We start from the raw sequence: 22,966 nt of genomic DNA, 5'->3' as shown, positions 1-22,966 counted from the left end.
AGACGTGTCTGAGGTCACCATGTCAGTAAGATAAAGAAGAAACTGAATTCCCAAATGCTGGCACCCGACATACTGCTTCAAATGCACACAGCTTAGTGGAGAGCAACTCGGAGAGGTGCTCATTACCCCTCCAACACCTTGCCCACTTTTTGGGACCCGGCCACACCTCCTGAGCTGCCCAGGCTGACCTTGGACTTGTGGCCCTGTTTCAGCCTCTGGAGCAGGCGAGATTACTGCATGCACCACTCCACTGCACTTCAAGGAATTTTTTGACTAACTGATCAGGGAGTTTTAGAGTGGACAGAAGGGGAACGATTGTTGGCGGAAAGTTGGGTAGCTCCTTTTCCAGGTGTGTACAGTGGTACACAAACTCCCCCATTACATTACCTCTCTGAAGCACAGGTTAGGATTTAGCTGCAAGGGTCGCCAGTGAGAGTCTACACTTGGCCAGAGCTGGAGAAGCAGAAAGAACAGAGCTGGGGTCCATCTGCTGGAGACACCTGGAAATTCACTAAGGACGCTGCCCAGGGCCACACGGATTCACAGGGAGAATACTGTCTTCCTAAATCCCCCAAGCTCCCCTGGAGGATCCAAGCTACTTAATTTTCTTAGATTTAACAATAAGAAAATACTCCAAATTTGAGAAGAGTTTTAAATTTTATATTTTATTTTAGTGGTACTGGGGGCTTTGCACATGCTAGGCAATGAGCTACACTCAGAGCTGATGGAGGTAATACTAATATGGCCAGAAAACCAAGTATCTATCTAGTTTATCTAATGAGGTGCTTACACTTTAGGTCATGACCTCTCTGCTGCTATTAGGACTTTGGTGAACCTATGGCGCACATGCCGCAGCCGGCTGCTATCACTGAACACTCTGAAAGGTTTGCCATCACCGGCCTACATGAACGCAGGCTACTCTGCCTTATCTCATGGAGGAGGGGGTCTGCAGAGCTCCACAATGCCTTGGAACCACTGCCCCATGAAACCCCTTATTCTCAGGGCTCCTGCTCCACCATCTCCCACCTCCTGGTATGAGTTTCAAGGCAGTAATTCCTTTGGCTGTGGGAGCGACAGTGAACACAGGTGGTGAGACCCACGCCAGCTGACAGGCTTTCGGAACTCATGGACCACTTACCGGCCTGGCAGCGTGGGCAGCCGTCCTCTGCTCAGACCCAACAGGCTGAGATGGGTTCCTCTGGGTGCCCAGGCTTTTTGCTCTTCTGTGCTGGAGACGGAACCCTGGGCTGTGCCCATGCAAGGCCAGCACTTACCACAGGGCTGCACCCTGGGCCCATGTGGCTTCTGAGGCCTCCTGCGCTGCTTTTGGGGCCTGCCTTTTCCTGGGCTGAGCCGCTCAGGCTCCAAGTGTAAGTCTTGCAAAGAGCAGCAGCAAACCTGCGAGCGACCTCCACTCTGCAAAGGGCCTCTTGCCCTGATTCCGCACAGGCAGGCCCTGGGCTGCAGCACATGTTCTTTACGCTGTGCTGCTCCCTCCCGGCCTGTGTCCTCTCTTCTTGTGCAGAGACCTCTGCCACTGGGCCCAGCTCCTCTACTCAGCAGGTCCTGTGTGCAGAGGTTTATGACATGAGCCAGTCGCTGCTGCCTTCCCCCAACGCCGTGTGCCCCACAGGGTGAGGGGCCTGCAAGTGCCGCACTTCTCCACAAGAAAGGCTGCTAGGATAAGAAGCTCACCAGTGCCTTTCCAGTAAGTACCACACAATGAAGCAGGAATTTCACAATAAAAATCAGTGTGGCTTTTGGAGAACAGAAGTTTACATGCGCGCAATACTTGTCCACATACTTCATCCTGGAATCTCAGTGCTGCTACTTTTTATTATAACTTGACAGAAAATGCCCAGAGATACACAATGGAAATTTTAAGCACTTTTACAAAAGTAAAAATATAAAGAAATGAAAACTGTGGATTTGTGTTTTTGAACAATTTTACCTTAAATCCACCTGGTGTTAAAACTTAATGATTTATCAAAATATTCTTAGAATTATAGTGGGAAAAGCTGAAGAAATCCTAATTATTCATATCTTGTGGCAGGTAAGTACTTGAGATAAAATCAGTTTGATCTTCAATTACATACAGTCCCTAAAATTTTATGTGTTCATTAAAACTTTTATTTTGGGGGACAAAGCAGATCTTCTATTTCACGAAAGAGAATGAACACTTATTTAATCTTGAAGACCAACTTTTATAGCTGAAAGCACTTTTAAAGTATTTCTGCTAATCTGAAGCTACTTTTGGCTCTGCTACCTCGTAAGGCATCTTAACAACACTCCACGTGTGATTTAAGGTCATGTTTTGCCTAAGGAATCCTGTTTGTGCATGTTTATACCAAAGCAGTAAGGCGAGAAAGCAGTCCCTTTCCCAAATCAAAAATAGTATCTACCCACTTTAAAATTCAGGGGCTAGAACTACTACAAATTATCTGAGTAGGAAATTAAGGCTCCTGTGATTTTTCTTTCATTTGAACTATAAAGCTAAGACTAATGGTGTTACTGCCTGCGTATGTTGGATTTACAAACGTCTGAGCTTAAGTCACAGGACTTAGGTACAGTTTTGCCATTTCTGTCTCTGCTTACAACACACAGTTTTCACAATCCCCTTTGAAGAGTTTTAAGATAAAGTCGGAAAACACTACACCAAGCTAAAGTACAAGACTGCCATAGAACCCCTGCTCAAGGTGACTGGCAGGTGTTCCAGTGCCTGCAGCCTTCTAGAATCTAGAAAGGCTGGCCACACGGTCAGGACAGCACGAGGGGGTGCTTTCCACACTTCAGAGGACCTGGCGGGCACCAGCTAGGGTCCAGCCTGGGAATGCGGCACCCTCCTTTGAGGCTAGCCCTTCAAGGTATATGAAAGAGAAAGCGCACACACCCAGCCTGCACATTTCCTACAAGCATTTCTAGCATAAAAGGTAACCGCCTCTGCAGTACGAAGCTACCAGGATGAGCACCACGGTTTAGCCTGAGCGAGGTACGGAGCTCTCGGGGCCTTCAGTAGAGACCAGAGTGGCAACCCCGAATGGGTGCCACTGCAGGATTTTTTCTGATCATTAAAGTAAGTTATGTGAAGAACTCTTTGATTTTCAGTATACACAGCCAAGTATATACTGACCCAATTATACAGGTAAGTGTGCAAGCTGACAGCAGGAAACACACAGCAAATGTGGCTCTCACTGCTGAACTTACACTATGCTGTCACTGTTTGAGAAAGTCAAAGATTGGGATGAAGTACACTGAGTCAGTGTCGCAAGGCCCGGGGGTGGAAACGTGAGAGATTCAGTTTTCAGAGCATGGAAGTTTGCCCTGGGTTTCAGGTCAGGTTATTTGTCCCCTCCTTGCTGCATGTTCCAAAAATGGCGACTATCTTCCCCCACCCCCAACCATATTGATTTGTGCAGAATATATACACATCATTTCTATAAAATAATGCAGAGGGAAGAACCTTAAAACTTTGTGAAACTTTTAAAGGCATATAACAGTTTTCAATAAGTAAAAAGAATTTAGTTAAGAGGTATCTGGACAAAAAGGGACAATTCTCAGAGGCTGAAGATGTAGCTCGGTGGTGAGTTTTTCAATTTAGTTTCTAGAGGCTAAGACAATAAAGGATTTAAGGACAACTTTTCAAATTGCTTTTCCCCTTCCTTTAACATTACTTCACTTATAAGAGAAATTAGAAATCTGAGCCACAGCTGGCTTCCTGGAGCATCCCAGACTGGGTTTTTGAAGAATGCAGGATCCCCAGCAGCGTGCAGGGCAGGGCTGGCTTCCCGTCTCTGGCGGAGCAGCCTCAGCACCCGGGAGAAGCTTACTGTGTGACGTGGCCAGGACTCTTCAGAGACACGACGCAGCAGCTGCGCTTCCAGTTGACTTTGCTGAGACTGAGATGGAAGCAGGAACCGCCTCCCTCCACAGCCCACAGAAACATTTTAGGGAAACAGTCTGTGCATTGAACCTAAAAATTCAGCTGAACACTGAGGAGCATTCTTCAGAAAATTCAAGTTGAAAGCCACTCTTCTCATGCGTCCGCTGGCACTGCCGCACCAGCCAGTGACTCCGGGGCTGGGCTGCTCTGCCACACCTAGATGAGGGCCCGCAGCTCTCCGTCCGTGAGCTCATTCACCTCCATGATCTTCTCCAGGTGCTCCATGTACCGCTCGTGGTCCTGCAGGAAGTGCGGGACCCGCATGTTCTCAGTGACCGCCAGTCCTTTCAGGCGGTCCACGTCTTCGTAAGAGACCTGGAAAAGAGGACAACTTAAAAATTAACTACAATTTACACTTAAGATGGATTTCTGCCCTGGGTATTGAAAGGATGTCATCTGGATCATTTTCAAATTACTGCTTTTCTGTTTCATTTTTCTCAGTGTCTCACTATGTACTTCAGGCTGGCTCTGAACTCACTACATGAGCTAGGTTGGCCTCAAACTCATGGCCTCCTCCTGCCTCTACCTCCTGAGTGTCTATGCAAACAGACGAATTTAAGATTAACTGCCAGGCGGTCGGAATACAGACACAAATGTGGACATGTCTGATGTGAATCTCTGTGGTTCAGTAGGCTGCGTGTTGTAGTGCGCATACTTCATGTATGAGCGTGAAATAAAGAAACATCTCCTGAGCTCTGGTGCCTGCGATTTGTCACTGCTTTTGTGCAGGCCATCAGTTTTAGCTGTCATCATTTCTGCTGCCATTGCTGTCTCGTGAGTCTTCAATTAACACCTGATTTTATTGGAAACTGTGTGAAGCCCGGCCCCTGGAAGTCGTGCCTGGGGTGGGGAGCCCATGGGATAGTCACTGTCAGCTGTGCTGGCCGTGACCTACGCAAACAGCAAGTACTTGAACAACCAGAGCTCCATGGCTGGCGCCAATGGTTCTGTAGGAAATGGAGTCACAAGAAATTCAGGTTTGGAGTTGTGACGATGTTCCAGAAGACGATGGCATGACTCTAGCTGAATAAATGTTGATTTCTACATATGAATAAATAAAAAAAAATACAGATTTCATGAAAAAATAAGACATCCTCTGAAAATAAGCTCTTCTGTTTCTTTTGGAACAAAAATAACTAAAGGACCTACTCTTGTGTCTAGGGAAATGTGGCATATCCATAGTGTAATCACTCTTAAGTATTTTATTATTAAAATTATGCAGTCACTAATTACCCCACACCTCTAATGAAAACAGGATTGAGGACACTGGCATGTATTAGTAACCCCAGCCCACTCCAAGCTTATGAGCAGGGAGGGGAACCGCAAGGCTGGGACTGCTGTGCTTCGCAGACCACACCAGTTTTACAGCTGAAGGTGTGTGGCAGCCCTGCACTGAGTGACTTTATCAGTGACATTTGCCAGCAGCACGCATTCACTTCCAGTCTCAGTGCTGCATCTTAGCAACTTCTCCCCATAGGCCAAGCTCTTTGTCTTTCCGGCTTCTGTCCTGGTGACCTGTATGGCTGCTCCCGCCGCTGCACCATCAGGTGGTAAGGTGCGCTCCTGCCTGGCTCAGCATGCACTGCAACAGTGCCTCCTCAGCAGGGGTGCTTGGCACCTGAGTCCTGCTTCCCAAGGTATCACCGAGGAAGTGGCTACGCTCAGTGTTAGACAGGAAATGTGAATGTGAACCCAGGATGTTTAACTTTGCCAGAAAACATGCAGACAGTTTTATGAAATGGTTGCGGCCACAAACAAAGAGTTAAGTGACAGAGTGAGCACCAACATGGGTGCAAAATGCCATATGGCTTTCACACCAAGACACACAACATCACCAGGCAAAAGGTTGAGTGTGAATCACATCATAAGAAAACATTACGATGGGCCAGGAAGATAGCTCAGCAGTCTAAGTGCCTGCCTGGCATGCGCAAGGACCTGGGTTTGAGACCCAGTATCACATGCCATGCTGGCTCTGCACCATGCTGGCCACTAAAACTGGGCATGGTGGCGCCCTCTTGTAATCCCAGTGCTGGTGAGGCTGAGATAGGAGGGATCACTATAAGTCCGAGCTGCACAGGGAGGCCATGTACCAAATCAACCCATCAATCAAATCAATCAATCTAAAAACAGAAAAGAAAACACCATGGTAATCTAGGCTACCAGAATTTTTAAGGCAACTTGTCCTGAACTCTTAAAAATGTCTTTAAAAAGAAGAATAATGGGCAGGGGACTGCTGTAGATTAAAAGAGATAAAAGACTAACCAAAAGCAATGTATGTATTTTGATTGGATCCAGATTCACAAAAAGTACTACAAGAGTGCTATTTTAGAAACAGTTTGAGAAATATGAAGTGGATTATATTTTAAATGTTAGATTGGCCCAGGCATGGGGGTGCACACTTGTAATCCCAGCACTTGAGAGACTGAGGCAGGAGGGCCACCATAAGTTCAAGACCAGCCCAGGCTCATAGTGAGTGTAAGCCACGCTAAACTACACAGCAAGACCCTGCCTCAAAAGAAAAAAAAAAAAAAGTTAGATTCAACCAATGACAAATTTCTTTTAAAAACTATGTGGTCACATCGGAGGATATTTTTGTTCTTGGAGATACTAAGGGAAGTGTTACAGTGTTAGCTTACTTCAAATGCTACAGAATGCGGAGAAAGAGATGCCACTTAAGCAGATAATAAAACTATGCCTATCCCTGAATTTTCTATTCCTTCCTGTTATTCACCACAAAGAAACCACTGAAAGAGCCATGTTTTCTCTTCTGTTACCATGTAAAGGAATCTCACTGCAACGATAAAGGGAGAGCATGGACCTGAGTCTCAGCACAGTGGAGCTGAGCTGCTGAGTGGTGACCGCGCCACGGGCTTCCTCACCTTCCCCAGCGTGGTCAGGAGATGAAAGTCTATGGACTCCCGGTATCGGAGGATTTGGAGGATGCCATCCAGGTAGACTTGGTCTTTACTGAAACACCCTACAAGAAGCACAGGTGTTTACTTTCTGATGTTTAATAAATTACTACAAAACTGGGTACTAGTCCAATTCCCTCTGCTGTGGGAACAGCCTTGAAGTATAAATTTTTTTTTTTTTTTTTTTTTTTTTAGTATACAAATTCTAATGTCGGGCTGGGGTGAAGCTCAGCAGCGAAGCCCCTGCCTTGTGTGCACAGGGCCTGAGTTCCAGTCTCAACACTGAAAGGGGAAAAAATCCAGTTTGCCAATGTTTATTTATAATAATAAAAACATGTGAAGTGTTGGGAAAGCCAGCACAGTTTACAGACGAGGCTTCCCTCCCCCACACTCCTCCTTACATTTCTCCCTAATAGTTAGAAAGGCTGGCAGATTAAAATGCATGGTTCTCTTGATTTTCCCGCCCCCTGACCAATGTAACAGGATGCCCTGGGTGTGAGAAGACACTGATGGGCAGGATGGGGAGTCTGGGGGCAGTCAAGGTCTCCACAAAGGCCATGTGCTGACAGGCTTCAGAAAGCTTTCCTTTCATGGATTTTTAGGGGGTGTTTTTTGTTGTTGTTTTGTCTTCTTGAGACCAGGTCTCAATATGCAGTTCAGACTGGCCTTGAACTCACTTTATAGTTCAGGTTGACCTCGAATTCTCAACAATCCTCCTTCCTCAGCCTTCCGAGTGCTGGGATTACAGGCATGCACCCTCACACTTGGCTGTTAGGTAAGCTACTAACATGGGGACTGTGGAACATTCTGATCCACTCAGCAAGAGTAACACACGGCAGCACCCAGAGCCAAGGTGTTGAAACTGTTCTTATAATACTACAGGGAAACAAGAACACGGAGGAATACAGGAACCAGTTAGTAACGGTGGTCATTATTAAGATCAGGTAATATATTAATGACGGCTCAGTATATTATGTTTGTTTATACATACACTGAAATTTTCCCAAACACAGCAACCTATTCTGGGCCCCTCCATCTCTCAGGAGCTATGCCTATATTCCCCATTTCCCCATTACTATTCTCCAATAAAATTTCCTACTCTTTTTTTTCTTTTTTTTGGTGGAACCGGGGATCGAACGCAGGCCCTTGCGCTTGCCAGGGCAGCACTTATTCCACTGAGCCATCTCCCCAGTCCCAAAATGTCCTACTCTTAAAAAAATAAATTTTTCATAATAATAAGCTTTAAAAAAGTAGATAAAGCAAAAGCTAAATGCTCAGGTCGCATGCTTGTCACGGGTATGACAGACAACAGGGAGGCCCTGTGTACTACAACAGGCTACAGAGAGGCACGGTGGTGTGCAGCTATAACCCACCACTCCAAAGGCTGCAGCAGGAAGATTGCAAGTTCAAGCAACTGTGTGCCTTGGTGAGAACCTGTTCCAAAACGAGCTGGGAGACAGCTCAGGGAGAAGGCCCTGCATTTGGCCTCCAGCCATGAAAAAACCAAACAGAGATCTAAAGCAAGAGAGAGAAGATGACAGACGTTTTATCAGGAAACATCCTGGACACAGCTGTGCACACAGGAAACCATGACCCCCCTCCTGGTTCCTGCATTGCTGACCCCACTTTCAGACCACTCCCTTCCACACAAATGCATCCCTGGTGCAGCACATTAATGGGTGCCGCGCTGGTGACATAACCACCACAGCCTGAGTGTTTCCAAGCTCTGAATAAGCAGTTTCAAAATACTTTAGGTGGAATTTTTTAAATAGTGGACTAATCTCAAAGTAAAAATGATGTTTAAGCAAATAGTTCCTAATTTTAGCCTTTTATTTTCAAAACAGTTTCATATTGGAATTACGATTTGTGTCTAGACATCCCCCAGGTGGGTTAGCCCATGAGCGGATGCCCGAGTGGGACACCAGAAGTGAAGCCCAGCTGGAGGCGGTGGGTCACTGGGGCTGTTGTGCCCTCCCAGATGTGCTCATAGACGGGACCTCTGGGAGGTGGCTGATCACTGTGTACAACAGTGCATCAGTCACGAAAGCTTACAGCCAGGTGTGATGTTGGCAGGGGAAGCCTGGTGGGAAGAGACAGGTACTGGAGGTGTGGCCTGGAGGCATTGCATATACACCCCTTTTCCCTTGAGCTCTGCCCACCTCCTGCCTACCATGCCCTGGACTGTCTCATCGGCCATGCTGCCCTGCCTCAGAACGAGACAAAGCAAACTGTAGGTCAGAATAATCTCCTCTCACTTGTGGGTGGCATAAATTATGTCCCTGCAATGAGAAAGTAAGATGGGGCGCGGCCTGGAGGGACCTGGGTTCCTCCCTCCCCCCTTGATGGCTCCATTTCCTGTCTGTCAAGAGCAAGCCTCCTCTGTCAGGCCCCTGCCATGCCACCCTGCCCTGGAGCCAGCTGACTGTGTGCTGAAACTTGTACAAACTGTGAGCTACCAGAAACCCTTCCTCCTTAGTGCTGTGGGTCAGTCGGGTGTTGCAGCTCAGTGAAGAGAGAAGTAAGTAAGACCATTGCCAGAGACTTCTTTTGTGCATCTTGTTAAAAACAAAAGAAAAAAATCTTGCGGGCTATCTGACATCTTTAGGCTACTGACAAAAATTTTTAAACTTTCTTTTACCAAAACAGTGCATCTACAGACACTAAAGGTAGAAAGCACTCAATGTGGGTGCTAAGAAGTGAGGAGAGGGGAAGAAATGGAGAATGACTGCTAACGCGGTGATAAGAATATTCTGAAACTACCAGGCAACGTGGTGCACTCCTACAATCCCAGCACTTGGGAGGCTGACACAGGAGGATCAGTGTGAGTTTGAGACCAGCCTGGGCTACAAAGTGAGCTCAAGGCCAGCCTGAACTGTATAGCAAGACCCTGTCTCAAAATGACAGAAAAAACAAAGAATACTGTGAAATTGGTGGCAACATTTGCACAACTCTGTCATGTCTTAAAAAGCACTACACTTTACATTTTGTTTTATTTTTTTAGATTGATGTGTTTTGTACAGGGCCTCACTACGCAGCTTGGACTCAAAGTGATCCTCCTGTTTTCAGCCTCTCCAGAGCTGGGGTTACAGGCGTGTGCCACCATGCCCAGACTCTGTGGCCAGCTCAGCGTGCACAGGGGGCTAGTGCGACATGTGGTCTTGGGGATCAAACCCTGGTCTATGTGCTTACCTAAGCAGGTGCTTAGTCTGTAGAGCTATCTTGCCAGCCCGCTACACTTTACATTTTAAATGGTTTAGCTGCATGGCATGTGAATTAAATGTCAATGAAAGTGTTTTTCAAAAGCTGGAGAGAAAGTAAAAATTAACAACTGCTGAATCTTGATAAGAGAAGGATGTATGAATGTTACTAGACTGTAAATTTTCAAAAATGAGTGATACAAAGATAATGCTGAGAAAGAGTGTTTTGGAAAACAAAGGTTTCCTGAGTGGGTCCTTAGATCTTATAATTAGACTCTGACCTGCACCCCAGGCCAACTGGCCAGTGACTCAGGGACCCATGATCAGGGACACTCACCTGGCTGGGAGGTGTCGGTCCAGCCCCTCTTGGCTCGTACACAGTAATCCCATCGGGTGTTGGGGTCCTTGACAAATTTGCCAATATCTCTGAAGAGTTCACAGAATGACATGTGGCTGGCCTGGTACACGGTGTAGTAGAGGAGGGCGGCCCTCCACAGGAAGGGGTCCTTCCTGAGCAGGACGCTGTGCAGGCTCGCCAGGCCCTCCTCTGTGGGGTTGTTGGGCTTCAGCTCGTGTTTCCTGCGGCCTGTCCAGCTGTTCCACGGCTGCTGCAGGTTGTTGATACCTCGGAAGTAATGTGTGCCTGCAGGGGAGAGGAGAGGGGTGGGCGAGGAAGGCTGCACTACATCCCAGGCAGAAGGGCTAGGTTCCCAGCTCAGACCCCTGGGAGGTGGAGGAAACTAGGGTGAGGCCTAGGGGAGATTTCTAGGTTATTGGGCTATGCCCTCCCAGGGAATAACAGGATCCCAGCCCCTTCCTCTTCCTCTCTCTCTGGTTTTTTTGGCCTTGAATTCACTTGTGTTATAATTCGGACCAACCAATCCTGGATGGAAACCTCCCAAACTGTGAGCCAAAATAAATCTTTTCTCATTTTAAACTGAGTATGCCAGTTATTTGTTATAGGAATAGAAAACTGATACAGAAAAGATTCTATCAACAATTCTAAATTGATGTGGGCCTATAAGTCAATACAAAGTAGAAAATGACTTTCCCTAAAGCCTCTGGGGCTAAAGGAGTACAGTCCTTTCAGAAAGCCCATATGGCCTTTGTAACCATATCGTTAGAGAGAAGAACAGCCTTAACGTTGGAAAAGAATCTTAGAGACACTCATTTTAAGCCCTGGGGAGTTGGGGAGCAGAAATGCAGAGTCAAATGACTTCCCAGGCTTGGTATGGCTACAGCTAGGTGGTGTCCTAATAAACTGAACCTGAAATAAATACATGTCTCTTTCTTCTCTCTCCCCTCCCTCTCTCTGTATTCCCCTCCCTCTCTTCTCCTTTTCCTTCTCCCTCTCACTCTTTCATCTTTTTGAGACAGGGTTTCACTATGCAGCCCAGGCTGGCCTAAACTCACAGCGATCCTCCTGCCTCAGCTGCATCAGCTTCCTGGGCACTGGGATTCCAGCTGCACACCTCTACACACAGCCAAACACACAGTCTTTAGTCCTAGCACTGTTACCAGCCGCATGCTTCCTGCTAAGAGCACCGCCCTGCGCTAACCCTTGCCTTTTAGTAGCCAGGCCAGAGCTGCTCACCTATCTCATGCCGCAGCATCCCCTCCAGCCAGTGCTCGCGTGCGGTGGCCACGTTGATAGTCAGGGTGGGACACCCATTGACGACTGTCATCGAGGCTCGAGACAGCAGGTCCTCAGTGAGGTGCACTACAATCTACGGGACAAGCGAAAAGTACATGTGTAGAAAGCAAAGTAAAGGTGAAGAAATGCTGTCACAGAAAGCCAGGAGCCCCGGAATGAGCACTGCCTCTTGTCTACGTCTACCCTAACACTCGCAGAGACCAGGACAATAGAATGTGCAGCCAGCCACCTTCATCTGTCTTGACCCAAGAACCTTTGCTGATGAGAAGAAAGAGAGCTATGCTGAGGAGACTCAGGAACCTAAAACTGAACCAGTAGGGTCTCTCAAGTAGTCCCTGGTGACAGAGGTCAGAAGAAGGTGCAGGGGCAGAGTCTTGCTGGTGGCCATATGAAGTCCCTGAGACTGAGCACTAAGATGGGACCACTAATGGGAGAGGCCACCAGGCAACGCTCCTCGTTAGCAAGCTTCAGGCGTGAATTCATATAACCCCATGGCTATACATGAAAGGCTGGAAGAAGAGGGAAAAAGCAAAGGAAGCCGAACACCACCACGACATCTCAAGGCAAGGAGCTGCAGCATGGGGAGCAGCACCCGCGGCCCACCTCTCCCAGGCAGCCCTCCTTGGTCAGGTACTTCCGCACGTGGCTCCAGATGCGCGGCCTTGACAGCAGGCTGCCGCCCGTGGCCTGCTCAAATTTCTCGTAGCTTCCATACTTCTGTAGAGTCAGTTCCATGATACGGATGGACTGAAAAAGCAGGAGAGAGGACCACAGTAGAGGACTTCGTATGACTCTGAGGTGAGCAGCAAGCCAGCTCTGGCACTCCAACTGACTGATTACCACAGTAAATGGCAAATGAGGAAACACTACAATTAGCACCTGAATTTAAAAAAAAAACTTCAGAAGTTTAAGAACATATTAAGGAATCTATTAGCCTCTGTGACACTCTAAAATCACAGAGACTGATGTTTTCCTGAGCTAATCTGACAGACAACACAGTCTCAAGGTTAATGAGAATGCTTTTTCTTTCTTTTAGGCCAAAGAATTGTCTACTTCTCATTCTTTATAAATTTTCACAACAAACAAATACAAAAGTTGAAACTGTTTCCTCCACACATGCACAGAAGACCAGAGGAGTCTGCTAACAAACTAAAAATTACCAGGAACTATGCAAAAGTCACAAAAAAAAAAAAAAAAGGAGGCAGAGAATTGCCCTTTGAAGGACTTTTAGAGCAGAAACTGGAAAATTCAAATATACCTCCTGTGAGGAGAGGAGGTGCAAGCTCCGAGGCGGGGCCTCTGGAACCTACACCCTGGCTCTTTGCCCTCAAGCCCATCTCTACACTGGCCACTAGGCCTCCTTGCCCCTCACTTGGGAAGAAGGATAACAAAAACAGTGTCCACTTCAAGGTTTTGTTGAGAACACTCTGTCCACCTTTGTCAAGCATATTGCATGGGACATAAAATGAAACTCTACCTACTATTACATCAATGGTATATTACCATTTTTTATAGACACTATCACTATAAATAATAAGCCTGCCATCAAAATGACAGGCCAGCTCACAAGTGTAAGCCATCATTATTCAACATGTATTCTGATTAGAAGCATGTGCATTACTAATAAGGTAGGCATGTATCATAAAGGCACCAGAACTAGCAGTGACTTTAAGAGGCTCTGTGACTGCTGGTTCCAAACTATTACTGAAAGGCTTCCTAGTCAGTGGGCAGACAGTGCTGCAGAGTGGGAACTCATCCTAGATGCAGGAGTGTGGCCCCGCCCTGTCCTCATGCTGTGAGGTCAGAGTCTTGTCCTCTAGACCCCCGGCTCAGTCACACACACGGAACTGTGAAGAGGATCCCAGAGAATGCAAGTGCGGTGCTTGAGTCTGATCCATTGGTAAGATAGCTAGGACAATAACAAGCACTCGTTAAAAGTCCATTTTAACAGAACAGCAAAGGTAAATCACACACACACACACACACACACACACACACGAGAGAGAGAGAGAGAGAGAGAGAGAGAGAGAGAGAGAGAGAAAGAGACTGACTGACTGACTATGGGTCACCAGTCATCCAGTTAGTGAACTGAGAAAAGAATGTGGGCAATGCAGCCTTAAGCACCGCAGAAGACACTGGAGGGACAGTTGCTGGACTGGACTGACAGACCTGAAAAAGGTTAAATAGGTTAAATTCTTTCACTACAATTTCTGCCTCCAGGTTTTTCTATACAAAGCCATTCCAGAGAAAAGTACCTTTTGTTAGCATATGTGTATTCAGTAGGGAAATGTAATTATCTGATTACTATTTAATATGCAAATATAAAAGTCTAGAGAATTAAAAATTATAGGTATTGCTTCTTATCATGGATGAAAGAGTAACTCAGGAAAGGATAAAATTAATGGAGACGTTCTGCAGTGACAGAAGGTGTTTTTCCTATCAAAACGGTACATGTCTGCATGCTGCCTCCCTCATGTCTGCACAAGCGCCACAGGACCGTGGTGGAGGGGACAGCACACGGGACGTCACTGTAATTCTCCACACGAAATGTTAAGCAGCACCACGTTATCATCCATTTTTCCTCATCTTTCCTGATTGTACTCTTTTCCTTTACTAGTATTCCAATTTTAGAAAAAAGTAATTTCAAAAGATACTTTCAAGACTGGGAACGATTCCGCACGGCTGATGTTTATATTTGGGAAGGGGGCAACAGGATACACTGATGTGTGCTGTTTGCATTCTTCACACATTTTAAAATTCTTTGTAGTATACATATATTTTTGCTATGACCAGAAGGAAAAAGTCTTTTTAAAAAAGTCGGTGAGGGCTCTGAGAATCAACATTTGCACTACTTAAGAGAATCAAGCTTTTTCACACCACACATCAATAACACTTTTAGAGACAATCAATTTTAGGTCAAACTTTATGTCATTATAACATCATCTATGCTAAGCAAAAAAGTATACTTCACAATGTAGTATATGGTACTAAAGAGCATACAATGGAGAAAAAGGATGGATAAAGGCTTAAATAAAATTCTAGCATACTTCAAAGAGGACCATTCACTTATCTACCCACTTATTCACCATCCATCTTCATGAGCACCTACCAATCGCTATTACTTTTTCATAGAAATATATATGAAATATATATATATATATATATATATATATATATATATATATATATAGTGTGTGTGTGTGTGTGTGTGTGTGTGTGTGTGTGTGTGTGTGTTGTGTACTGGGGATTGAACTCAGGACCTTGAGCTTGCCAGGCAGGCACTTATGCTGCTGAGCTATCTTCCTGGCAATTTTCTGTATTTTAGAAACTAGGTCCTCATCCTACCATTAGGTTAACAGATGACACAGAAACAGACATAATGTAGTAATACTTTGATAGAGCCAGAAGTAAACTATGGTAAGATCGCAGAAAAGGGGTAAGTAGAAGTTGAGGTTTACAGGGCATTCCAGGAAAAAGCAGTAATATCATCAAAAGCACATGGAAGCCGATGACAGTGAAACGCAGCATGGGAAGAGGCGCTCTCACAGGAAGGCGCTAACGCTGCAGCACTCCTAGGGAGGGCAGACTTACACACTCCACCACCCCACAGAGGCCAGGGGCTCATCTCAGATCCGACACCAAAGCATGAACGATAAAAGGTGACCTGGGCTGTACCAAGGTTAAAACCTTTTGTACTCTAAAGGATAGCATCAAGAACCTGAGATCCAGAATGTGCTCAAGGTGTGGTTATGATTTGTGTATATTTGTCCCCCCAAGTCTCATGCAGTCATTGAGGCACAGTTCTACAGTTTGTGATTAATTCATGATCCAAGGCTGGAATTAAGGGTCTGAGTCCTGCCAGGATTATGGGTCAGAGTACTGCTGGGATTACGGGTGTGAGTGCTACACTCAGCCTGGGACAGATAACCTGAATGCAACATAAGACAGACAGACAGACTTGCTCTCTGTAGCCACTGTTGCTGCTACTCCTCCCTTGCACTCTCTGCTCTTTGCCACCACCAGGAAAGGTTGCCCTCTGCCTTGTCTGCTCTGCCTTGGAGCCAGCCGAGTATGGACTGAAACCTCCAGTAACTGTGAGTAAATAAATTTTTCCTTCCTTCATCTTGAGTGCTGGGTATTTGTGCCAGCAATGAGAGAAGAGTAACCGAGACATGTGGTGCCACACCTCATGGGTATTCAAGCGGGGACTGGGCCACGAGACTCCAACATCACCCAGTAGACTCACCTACTCATCAGTTCACTAGCTGGAGGGCTGCTGGGAGCGAGGCCTGGTTAGAGGATGGGAGTCAGCAGGGTGTCCTCGGAAGGATGCGTTTTGTCTCCAGCACTCATAGGGCTCTGTCACCCTCCCACCTCCACCACCTTATTCTGTCTTAATACAGGCCTGAGACAGCAGTGGAGCCAGCTGACCATAGACAGAAGCCTGTAAAACTGGGTGTCTCCTTTCAGTCATCATATCTCAGGTTATCCGTCAGAGCAACAGAAGCTGACTAACACACAGTGCACAGCACAGAAGAAAGCATGTGCAAATCTCACATCTGATATGGGACTTGTACCCAGAATGAATGAAGAAATCTTGCAACTCCTTAATAAAACCACAAATAATCAAATTAAGAATCGGCAAAAATCTCTGAATAGACAGTATGCCAAAGAAGATGCACAAACAGCCAACAGGCAAATGAAAAAAGAGGCTCAATATCTTTAGCCCCCAGGAGATGCACAAAACCCAATGAAATGCCATCCTGAGGCAGGAAGAGCACTGTGGATCTGAGGCCAGCCTCAGCTACTATAGTGAGTTCAAGACCAGCCTGAAGTCCATAAGAAAGACTAAAACAAAACAAAACAAAAACTACTGCAAAAAAAAAAAAAGGAAGAATAATCAAGTGACATACATTTAAACCATTAATCCATAAAATAAAAAATTTCTCTACATAGAGCTTTCAGCATTTTCTTGGGTGACATAACTAACTTCCTGAAAAGTTTCAATATTTTGCTAAATGATCTGCTTTTGGTTTACTTCCTGGGTTTGTTTAACGTTTAACAATTTGGAAATCTGGCCATCAGTCACCAGCCATCAAACATGACAACAGTCATATGCTAAAAAACGATCTCCCTTCCCAAAGGCTATTTTCCCTCAATGAAAAACATTTCTCAGCGGGGCCACTGACCAGGGGTTGTGCTGCAGAAGACGAGATCCCAGAGGCCTAGATTTACATCTGGGTGCCAGCAAGTGCGGACGGTGTCATGGTGGGTGTGTGTTTTAATTTTCTCAAGCACAGCGTATTTTCCAATAAAATGGAGATGAACATCCATATCTTGCTAACCTCATTGCACGGACAAGGTGAGGGTGGGAAGCGGCACTGCCAATGTGCTCTACAATCTATTCTCTATAGGTCTCTACAGTATGTAAATTGGGCAGAAGCATGCTAGGTTTTAATTGTGTGTGTGTGTGTGTGTGTGTGTGTGTGTGTGTGTGTGTGTGCAGTGTTGGGGATTGAACCTGGGCTCTCTGCCCACAGCCCTTTGTATTTGTTTTTAAATTTTGGGAAAGGTCTCACTAAGCTGCATGAGCTAGCCTTAAACTTTCTATTTATTTAAGTTTTGAATTTGGGATTTCATTTTTTAATTTTTATTTTCTTGAGACAGGGTCTCACTGTGTAGTTCACACTGGCCTTAAACTCAGGAGATTCTCCTGCCTCAGCCTCCAGAATGCTGGGAGTGCCACCATGCCCTGTTTAATATTTTATTTTAAATTGATTGGCTTGTCCTCTAACTTTTCATTCAAGGTAATTTTTTTCTGCCTTGTTAATTAACATACAATCTCAATACCTCATTCCTTTGCTTTGCAGCAAATTCTAGAATCTGAACCCCTTACAGAAGATGAAATAACCCTTTTCTTTAAGCCAGTATTTTACAAACTATTCTTTGAGTGAAAGTGGGTATGTGATATAGTTTTTCAGTTTCCATGAACAACTCAACCTGGAAAATATTGGAATAAATAGCCAAGACCCTTGCCAGCTTCTGTGATGACGCTGCGGTGAATGCTATGAACATAACACCCAGCATTTTCTGATCCCATGGTCCCCCTTTTTTAAGTGTTCCTAAGAAGACCTGGAGAATGCTTTCTGCAGGTAACAACAGGGACCTGCTATTCAGGTATTACGAGAGTCTCCAATGAAGAGCAAAATTCCAAATACTCAAGGAGGTTTTCAGTGGCAGCTACTGCTTCATGGTAACACATCAGGGTTACAGGGATCTGTGATAACATTAGGTCACATCCTCCACATGAAGCACTGCAGCCACCAACCTACAGCACACGCTTGCAGGGACACAGACTTCATGCCTTCAGCTGTAAGAGTGACCACAGCACAAAGCTACCAGCTCTGAGGAACCTGGGAGGGACGATGGAGCAGCACCTTTCCATTCGGTGTTCAGAAAACACCATGCCAACCAAACAAGAAATACATGCAGGCTGAACTTGGCCCCTCGCCACAAATTTAGAAACCTCCAATCACAGATCTAGAGTTTATAAAGTATTCAATATATTCCCAACACTGCAGTGAAGAGGACCATTTGCCGACCTAGCTCCTCACAAGTTCTCCTCCATGGTCACCTTCTATCCATCACTTACTTTCTGACTTTCAGAAACTAGTCACTGTCCTGCTGTTAGGCTGGCAGGTAACACACAAATAGACACAGTGTAGTAGCACTTTGATGGAGTTATAGACTACTGTGAGATCGTCTAAAATAGGTAACCAAGTAGGGGATTAGCAGTGACAGAGGGCATTCCAGGCAAATGGAGTACTACTGTCAAAAGCACAGAGAAACCAAAGAAAGTAAAACACAGCTTGGGAAGAGTCACTCACAGCCAGGAGCTGCGCTAGAGATTGTGGAGTAGTTGAAATAAATAAAATGCCTTGATTCCAAGGAGGCCAATCTAGTGATGAAGAAATAAGAACTTAAAAATGGTCACTGAGTAAATGTCACACAGGATCCCATGGGAGCAGAGTTGCCTTTGTGAGAGGCCCTGAAGGCCAAGGATTCTGTTGGAATGACAAGGACCCCAGCAGATCCTCAGGGAGAGAAGTGACACGATCAGATGTGCACCTTAGAAAGACACTGGCAGGAGAGTACAGCGAGCGAGATTGGAGGCAGCACAGGTATTCTGGCCAGGAATCCAGTTTTCTTTAATATGAACTGTAGACTAGGATCAAACTGCAATAAAAAGAGACAAACCAGAGTATTTCAAAAAGTCATATTCTAGATAGAGAGAAGCCAGGAAATAAACAGGTCCAGACACTGAGTCTGTCTTCTATGAATGACAAGGCCCCATTCTGTGTAGTCCACTCCTTCTGACCCGGGGTCTCCCCTCTGCACTCTGATTGACAGGGGCAGGGCAGGGCAGGGCAGGGCAGGGCAGGGCAGGGCAGGGCATGTGATGTGGATGCAGGACAGGAGGGAAAGGAAAGCGGAGATGTTTATAGATGGCTGAGCCCTGCAGGTTGTTCTTCCACCACTGCCAATGGAACTAGGAAAGACCTGGCTGAGATAACCTGAGAATGTGCAGGCCAGCGGGTCAGTGAGGTTTCAAAATCAAGTCAACAAAGCCTTGCCATGAGGCATCAAGGTCATTCTTCTTCCAAGGACAAACAATCTGATGGGCGTGTTTCCATCCAATCTGGAAAAAACCTCTCTAGCTATTAGGTTAAGAAATGACCCCACTTCTCCAACCTAGTACACAAAGCTACTGTGAAACACAGCAAAAAGCCTTTTAACTTCAGGGTGTCTTTGAAAGGTTCATGATTTGCCAAAACAGAAAATCATGTTATCTAAGAAGAGGTGCAGTTTATTTAAACAAGCCTTGCTTTTTCTTCCCCTTTATTGTTTTGGCAATATGAGGCCCAAAATAATAATATACTCTTCCTCTTCTATTACTGTACTATTATGACAGCCTCAGGGAACTTTCAGGTCAAGATACTTTCCTAGTGAGGGTATTATATATCAATTAAATTTTTTTCTGTCAAAAAAAAAAAAGAAGGAAGCTGAGAATGGTGGCACATGCCTGTAATCCCAGCATCCCAGGAGGCTAAGGCAGGAGGATCTCTGAAAGTTCAAAGCCAACCTAGGCCATGCAGTGAGTTCAAGGCCAGACTAAATTTTACATAGTGAGACTCTGTCTCAAAAAATAAAAAGAAACAAAACCAAAACCAGAACGAAAAACCTATCTTGCAAACAGATCTTTTGATCACTGACAAAGCTAAGCTGAGGATCATGTATTCTAAAAACTTGTCCCACTTTAACTATGTGCAGTCTACAAATACCGCAACACCATGTTCTGAAGACAAACACCAGCCAATTTCTCCTCAATAGTTTTGTAAGGTTTTGGCTTATAACCCTAAAACTATGTGCTAATTGTAAAGTGAACACTTTAGGAAATACTTTTATTTGTGTGATTATTTGTTAGTACCAAAGATAATATTTAAAACCCCATTTTTTTCTTTTTTGAAATGACTGATTGGTTATTGTGGTGCTTGGGCTCAAACTCAGGGCCTTGCTCATGGTAGGCAAGCACTCTACTGCTGGATTACAGCCCCAGCCCGTTTGTTATCTTTTTTAAATGAGCACTTAAATACTAGGATGATAGGGCCGGCCAAATAGCTCAGCAGATTAAAGCGCCTGCAAGCAAGTGCAAGGGCTGGGGGTTCAGTCCCAGGGCCTGTTGTGCCAGCCCTGCCCCCGGGACCCTCTGAGGTGGCAACTGAGACTGGGCATAGTGGCACACGCCTGTAATCCCAGCTCTTGGGAGGCTGAAAACAGGCGGATCACTACAAGTCCGTCTAGTAGTGAGACCCTGCATACCCTGTAGACCCCTCCCTAAAAAATACAAAAAATAAATAGTAGGATGATAGTTAGTTATTTTAGCAGAACATTAACAAGTTGACGGGCAAGAATCCAGCCTGGGTTCCCAAACTGCTACAGGCTGGAAAGCTGGGGAGGAACCAGCTTGGAAGCACCAGAGATCACACATGCCACCTACACATTAGAACTCAACTAAGAAACAAAAGCAAAGTGTAAGCGTCCCAGCTACCGCCTGTGGGCATCTCATGGGCCAAGAACTTGTAACTCCTGAACAGCATCAACCCGCATCTGAAGCTGACTTCAAACAGGGCTACTTCCTGTCACAGGAGTCAGACAACAGATTCTAGATTTTGATGAGAGCTACATTATTCACAAACAGGTAATATCTGGAGATTTCTTGTTATATATCTACCTGTCCTGGGTGGGACTTAATTACCACATATGAATTACAGGACAATTTAAAAATTATTTTGCTTCAAAACGGTAGATAGTTGTTCTAGCTACATAAAAATGAAATGCACTACTGGCATTTTACCTGCTTCAAAAATCGGTCAGATGCGTTGCTGTGCTTGGCTAACACACTCGGCAGGGCCGGGTTGGCATATTCAAACTGGGGGTTGTAGGTATAGTCAGATTTGAAGAATCTCAGTTTTTCTTTTTCTAAATTGGTCGGTTTTATAGCAGTCAATATGCAAAATCTCTTTCCAGAAAAGTCATCTGCTTTTTCGAAGCTTCTAGATAGCTGTGGCTGCTGCTTGGGCTTTGGCAGAGGAGAGAAATGGCATCGCTTGATCTTGCTTTTGGGTTTGGGTGGCAGGACTATGCTGTTCCCTGTAACAGAGATATCACCGGTAAACTTTACAGGGCTCGACACTGAGCTAGTGACAAACACAGCAGGCTGCCTCTCCAGGCAATACCAAGTAGCACTGCTTGTCACGGGCACTGGGGCTTTCGTCCTGCGAGGGTCTCTGCTACGAGAAGAGCTAGCGCATTTGCTGGGCTTCCTATATCTTTTGGAGCAGGTGGAGGAAGACTGCTTTTGTGCGTGGTGCTTTCTTTCCTCCTTGCTCTGCAGTAGGACATTGTAACTACTGGTTCCGGTTGTGAAAATGTCCTTCAGTATTCCAGAGGACGAGTGCGAAAGGTTCTTCTTGCTGTCAAGGACCAAGGAGTCTTCTGCATTTAGAACAGACTTCTTAGCAAGTTCTTGCTCAGGCCAGTGAAGCTTTTCTGTGTTAAATAAATAAAATTAAAATAAAAGAAATAACAAAGACACCAGATGAAGCAAACTGCTTTTATACGAAAAATATTTTGAAGTGTTACAAACTTTATAAATTCATAAAATCTTTAGAAAAGGTATTTAAATAGTAAGAGGTGTATTACTTGGCTAATGCTAGACGCTGTCACTTTTCTTCCCCATGAATATATGTTAAATTATCTGTAAAAACCCTCAGCTTCCAAAGATGTACATGATCAAAATCCAGTGCAGATGTGAGGTAAGACACTAAATAACCTGAAAACACTACTAAAGAATGTTAATTTCAGAAAACATATACTCTTCATTGTGTTACTAATGATCAAGGAAAACCCAAGGCACTGTAGAAGGCACTAGGATCTTGAAATATGGAACTATGAAAACAGCAGCCTGCTTACCTCAAAAGTCACTTTTTAGATTAAGCAGACGACATGTGTGTTCAAAGCATGTTCTAATGCCCCTCAGTATCAACAACTGGTGGATTTTATTAACTCTATATTTTACGTTTAAAGTGTTTTCTTGACAAGACTGAAAGCAAATGTATAATTACTATTACCACCACATGCATATATTAAGTGGCAAGTTAAAGGGAAGGCAGCTTAGTCTTCAGGGCTCAAAAGCACTTTAAGAGGGCTGGTCAGATAGCTCAGCGGATTAAAAAACCTGCTTAGGCACATGCAGGGGCCAGGAGTTCAATGCCTGGGCCCGCCCCCAGGGTGCTCTGAGAGGGTGATTGAGACTGGGCATGGTAGCATGCCTGTAATCCCAGTTCTTAGGAGGCTGTAAACAGGAGGATCACTAGAGTCCAATCTACGCAGTGAGACCCTGTACACTCTGTATACCCTTTAAGGGACTGGGGAAGTAGCTTGGCGGTCTAAGCACCTGCCTGGAAAGCGCGAGGATCTGGATTTGATCCCCAGTACCGCATGCTGTGCCAGCCTCAGAGCTGTACCAGCCACTGAAACCAGGTATGGTGGCACATGCCTATAATCCCAGTGCTGGGAAGGCTGAGACAGGAGGACCACTATGAGTCAGAGCTGCATAGTGAGACCCTGTACCAAAAAAATAAATAAAAGATTTTTTTTTTAAAGTTGTCCATTAGGTGCCTGGATTGCAAGGGACCATCAC

At 45.3% G+C, this 22,966-nt stretch overlaps 1 protein-coding gene across 5 annotated transcripts in view; it reads right to left on the bottom strand.

Moving 5' to 3' along the window:
- Positions 1 to 287: 287 nt before the first annotated feature.
- Kiaa0895 (KIAA0895 ortholog) overlaps positions 288 to 22,966 on the bottom strand; it is a 56,217-nt gene continuing 33,538 nt past the window's right edge. For 2 of the 5 annotated variants that reach the window (XM_004629571.2, XM_004629573.2), the window contains 5 exons: positions 21,119 to 21,813; positions 11,644 to 11,776; positions 10,387 to 10,692; positions 6,820 to 6,917; positions 288 to 4,255 (listed from right to left, as the gene is read on the bottom strand). In XM_004629571.2, coding sequence (XP_004629628.1) covers positions 4,097 to 4,255; positions 6,820 to 6,917; positions 10,387 to 10,692; positions 11,644 to 11,776; positions 21,119 to 21,813 — 1,391 coding nt within the window. In that variant the 3' untranslated portion in view covers positions 288 to 4,096. Of the gene's footprint in view, positions 4,256 to 6,819; positions 6,918 to 10,386; positions 10,693 to 11,643; positions 11,777 to 12,306; positions 12,451 to 21,118; positions 21,814 to 22,966 lie in introns of all 5 variants that reach the window. The other 3 variants (XM_004629572.2, XM_023713481.1, XM_023713480.1) reach the window with 3 other exon arrangements.

Source organism: Octodon degus, unplaced genomic scaffold (assembly GCF_000260255.1).
Source record: "Octodon degus isolate 3935 unplaced genomic scaffold, OctDeg1.0 scaffold00031, whole genome shotgun sequence".
NCBI lineage: Eukaryota > Metazoa > Chordata > Mammalia > Rodentia > Octodontidae > Octodon > Octodon degus.
This window is presented reverse-complemented; position numbering and strand designations above follow the sequence as displayed.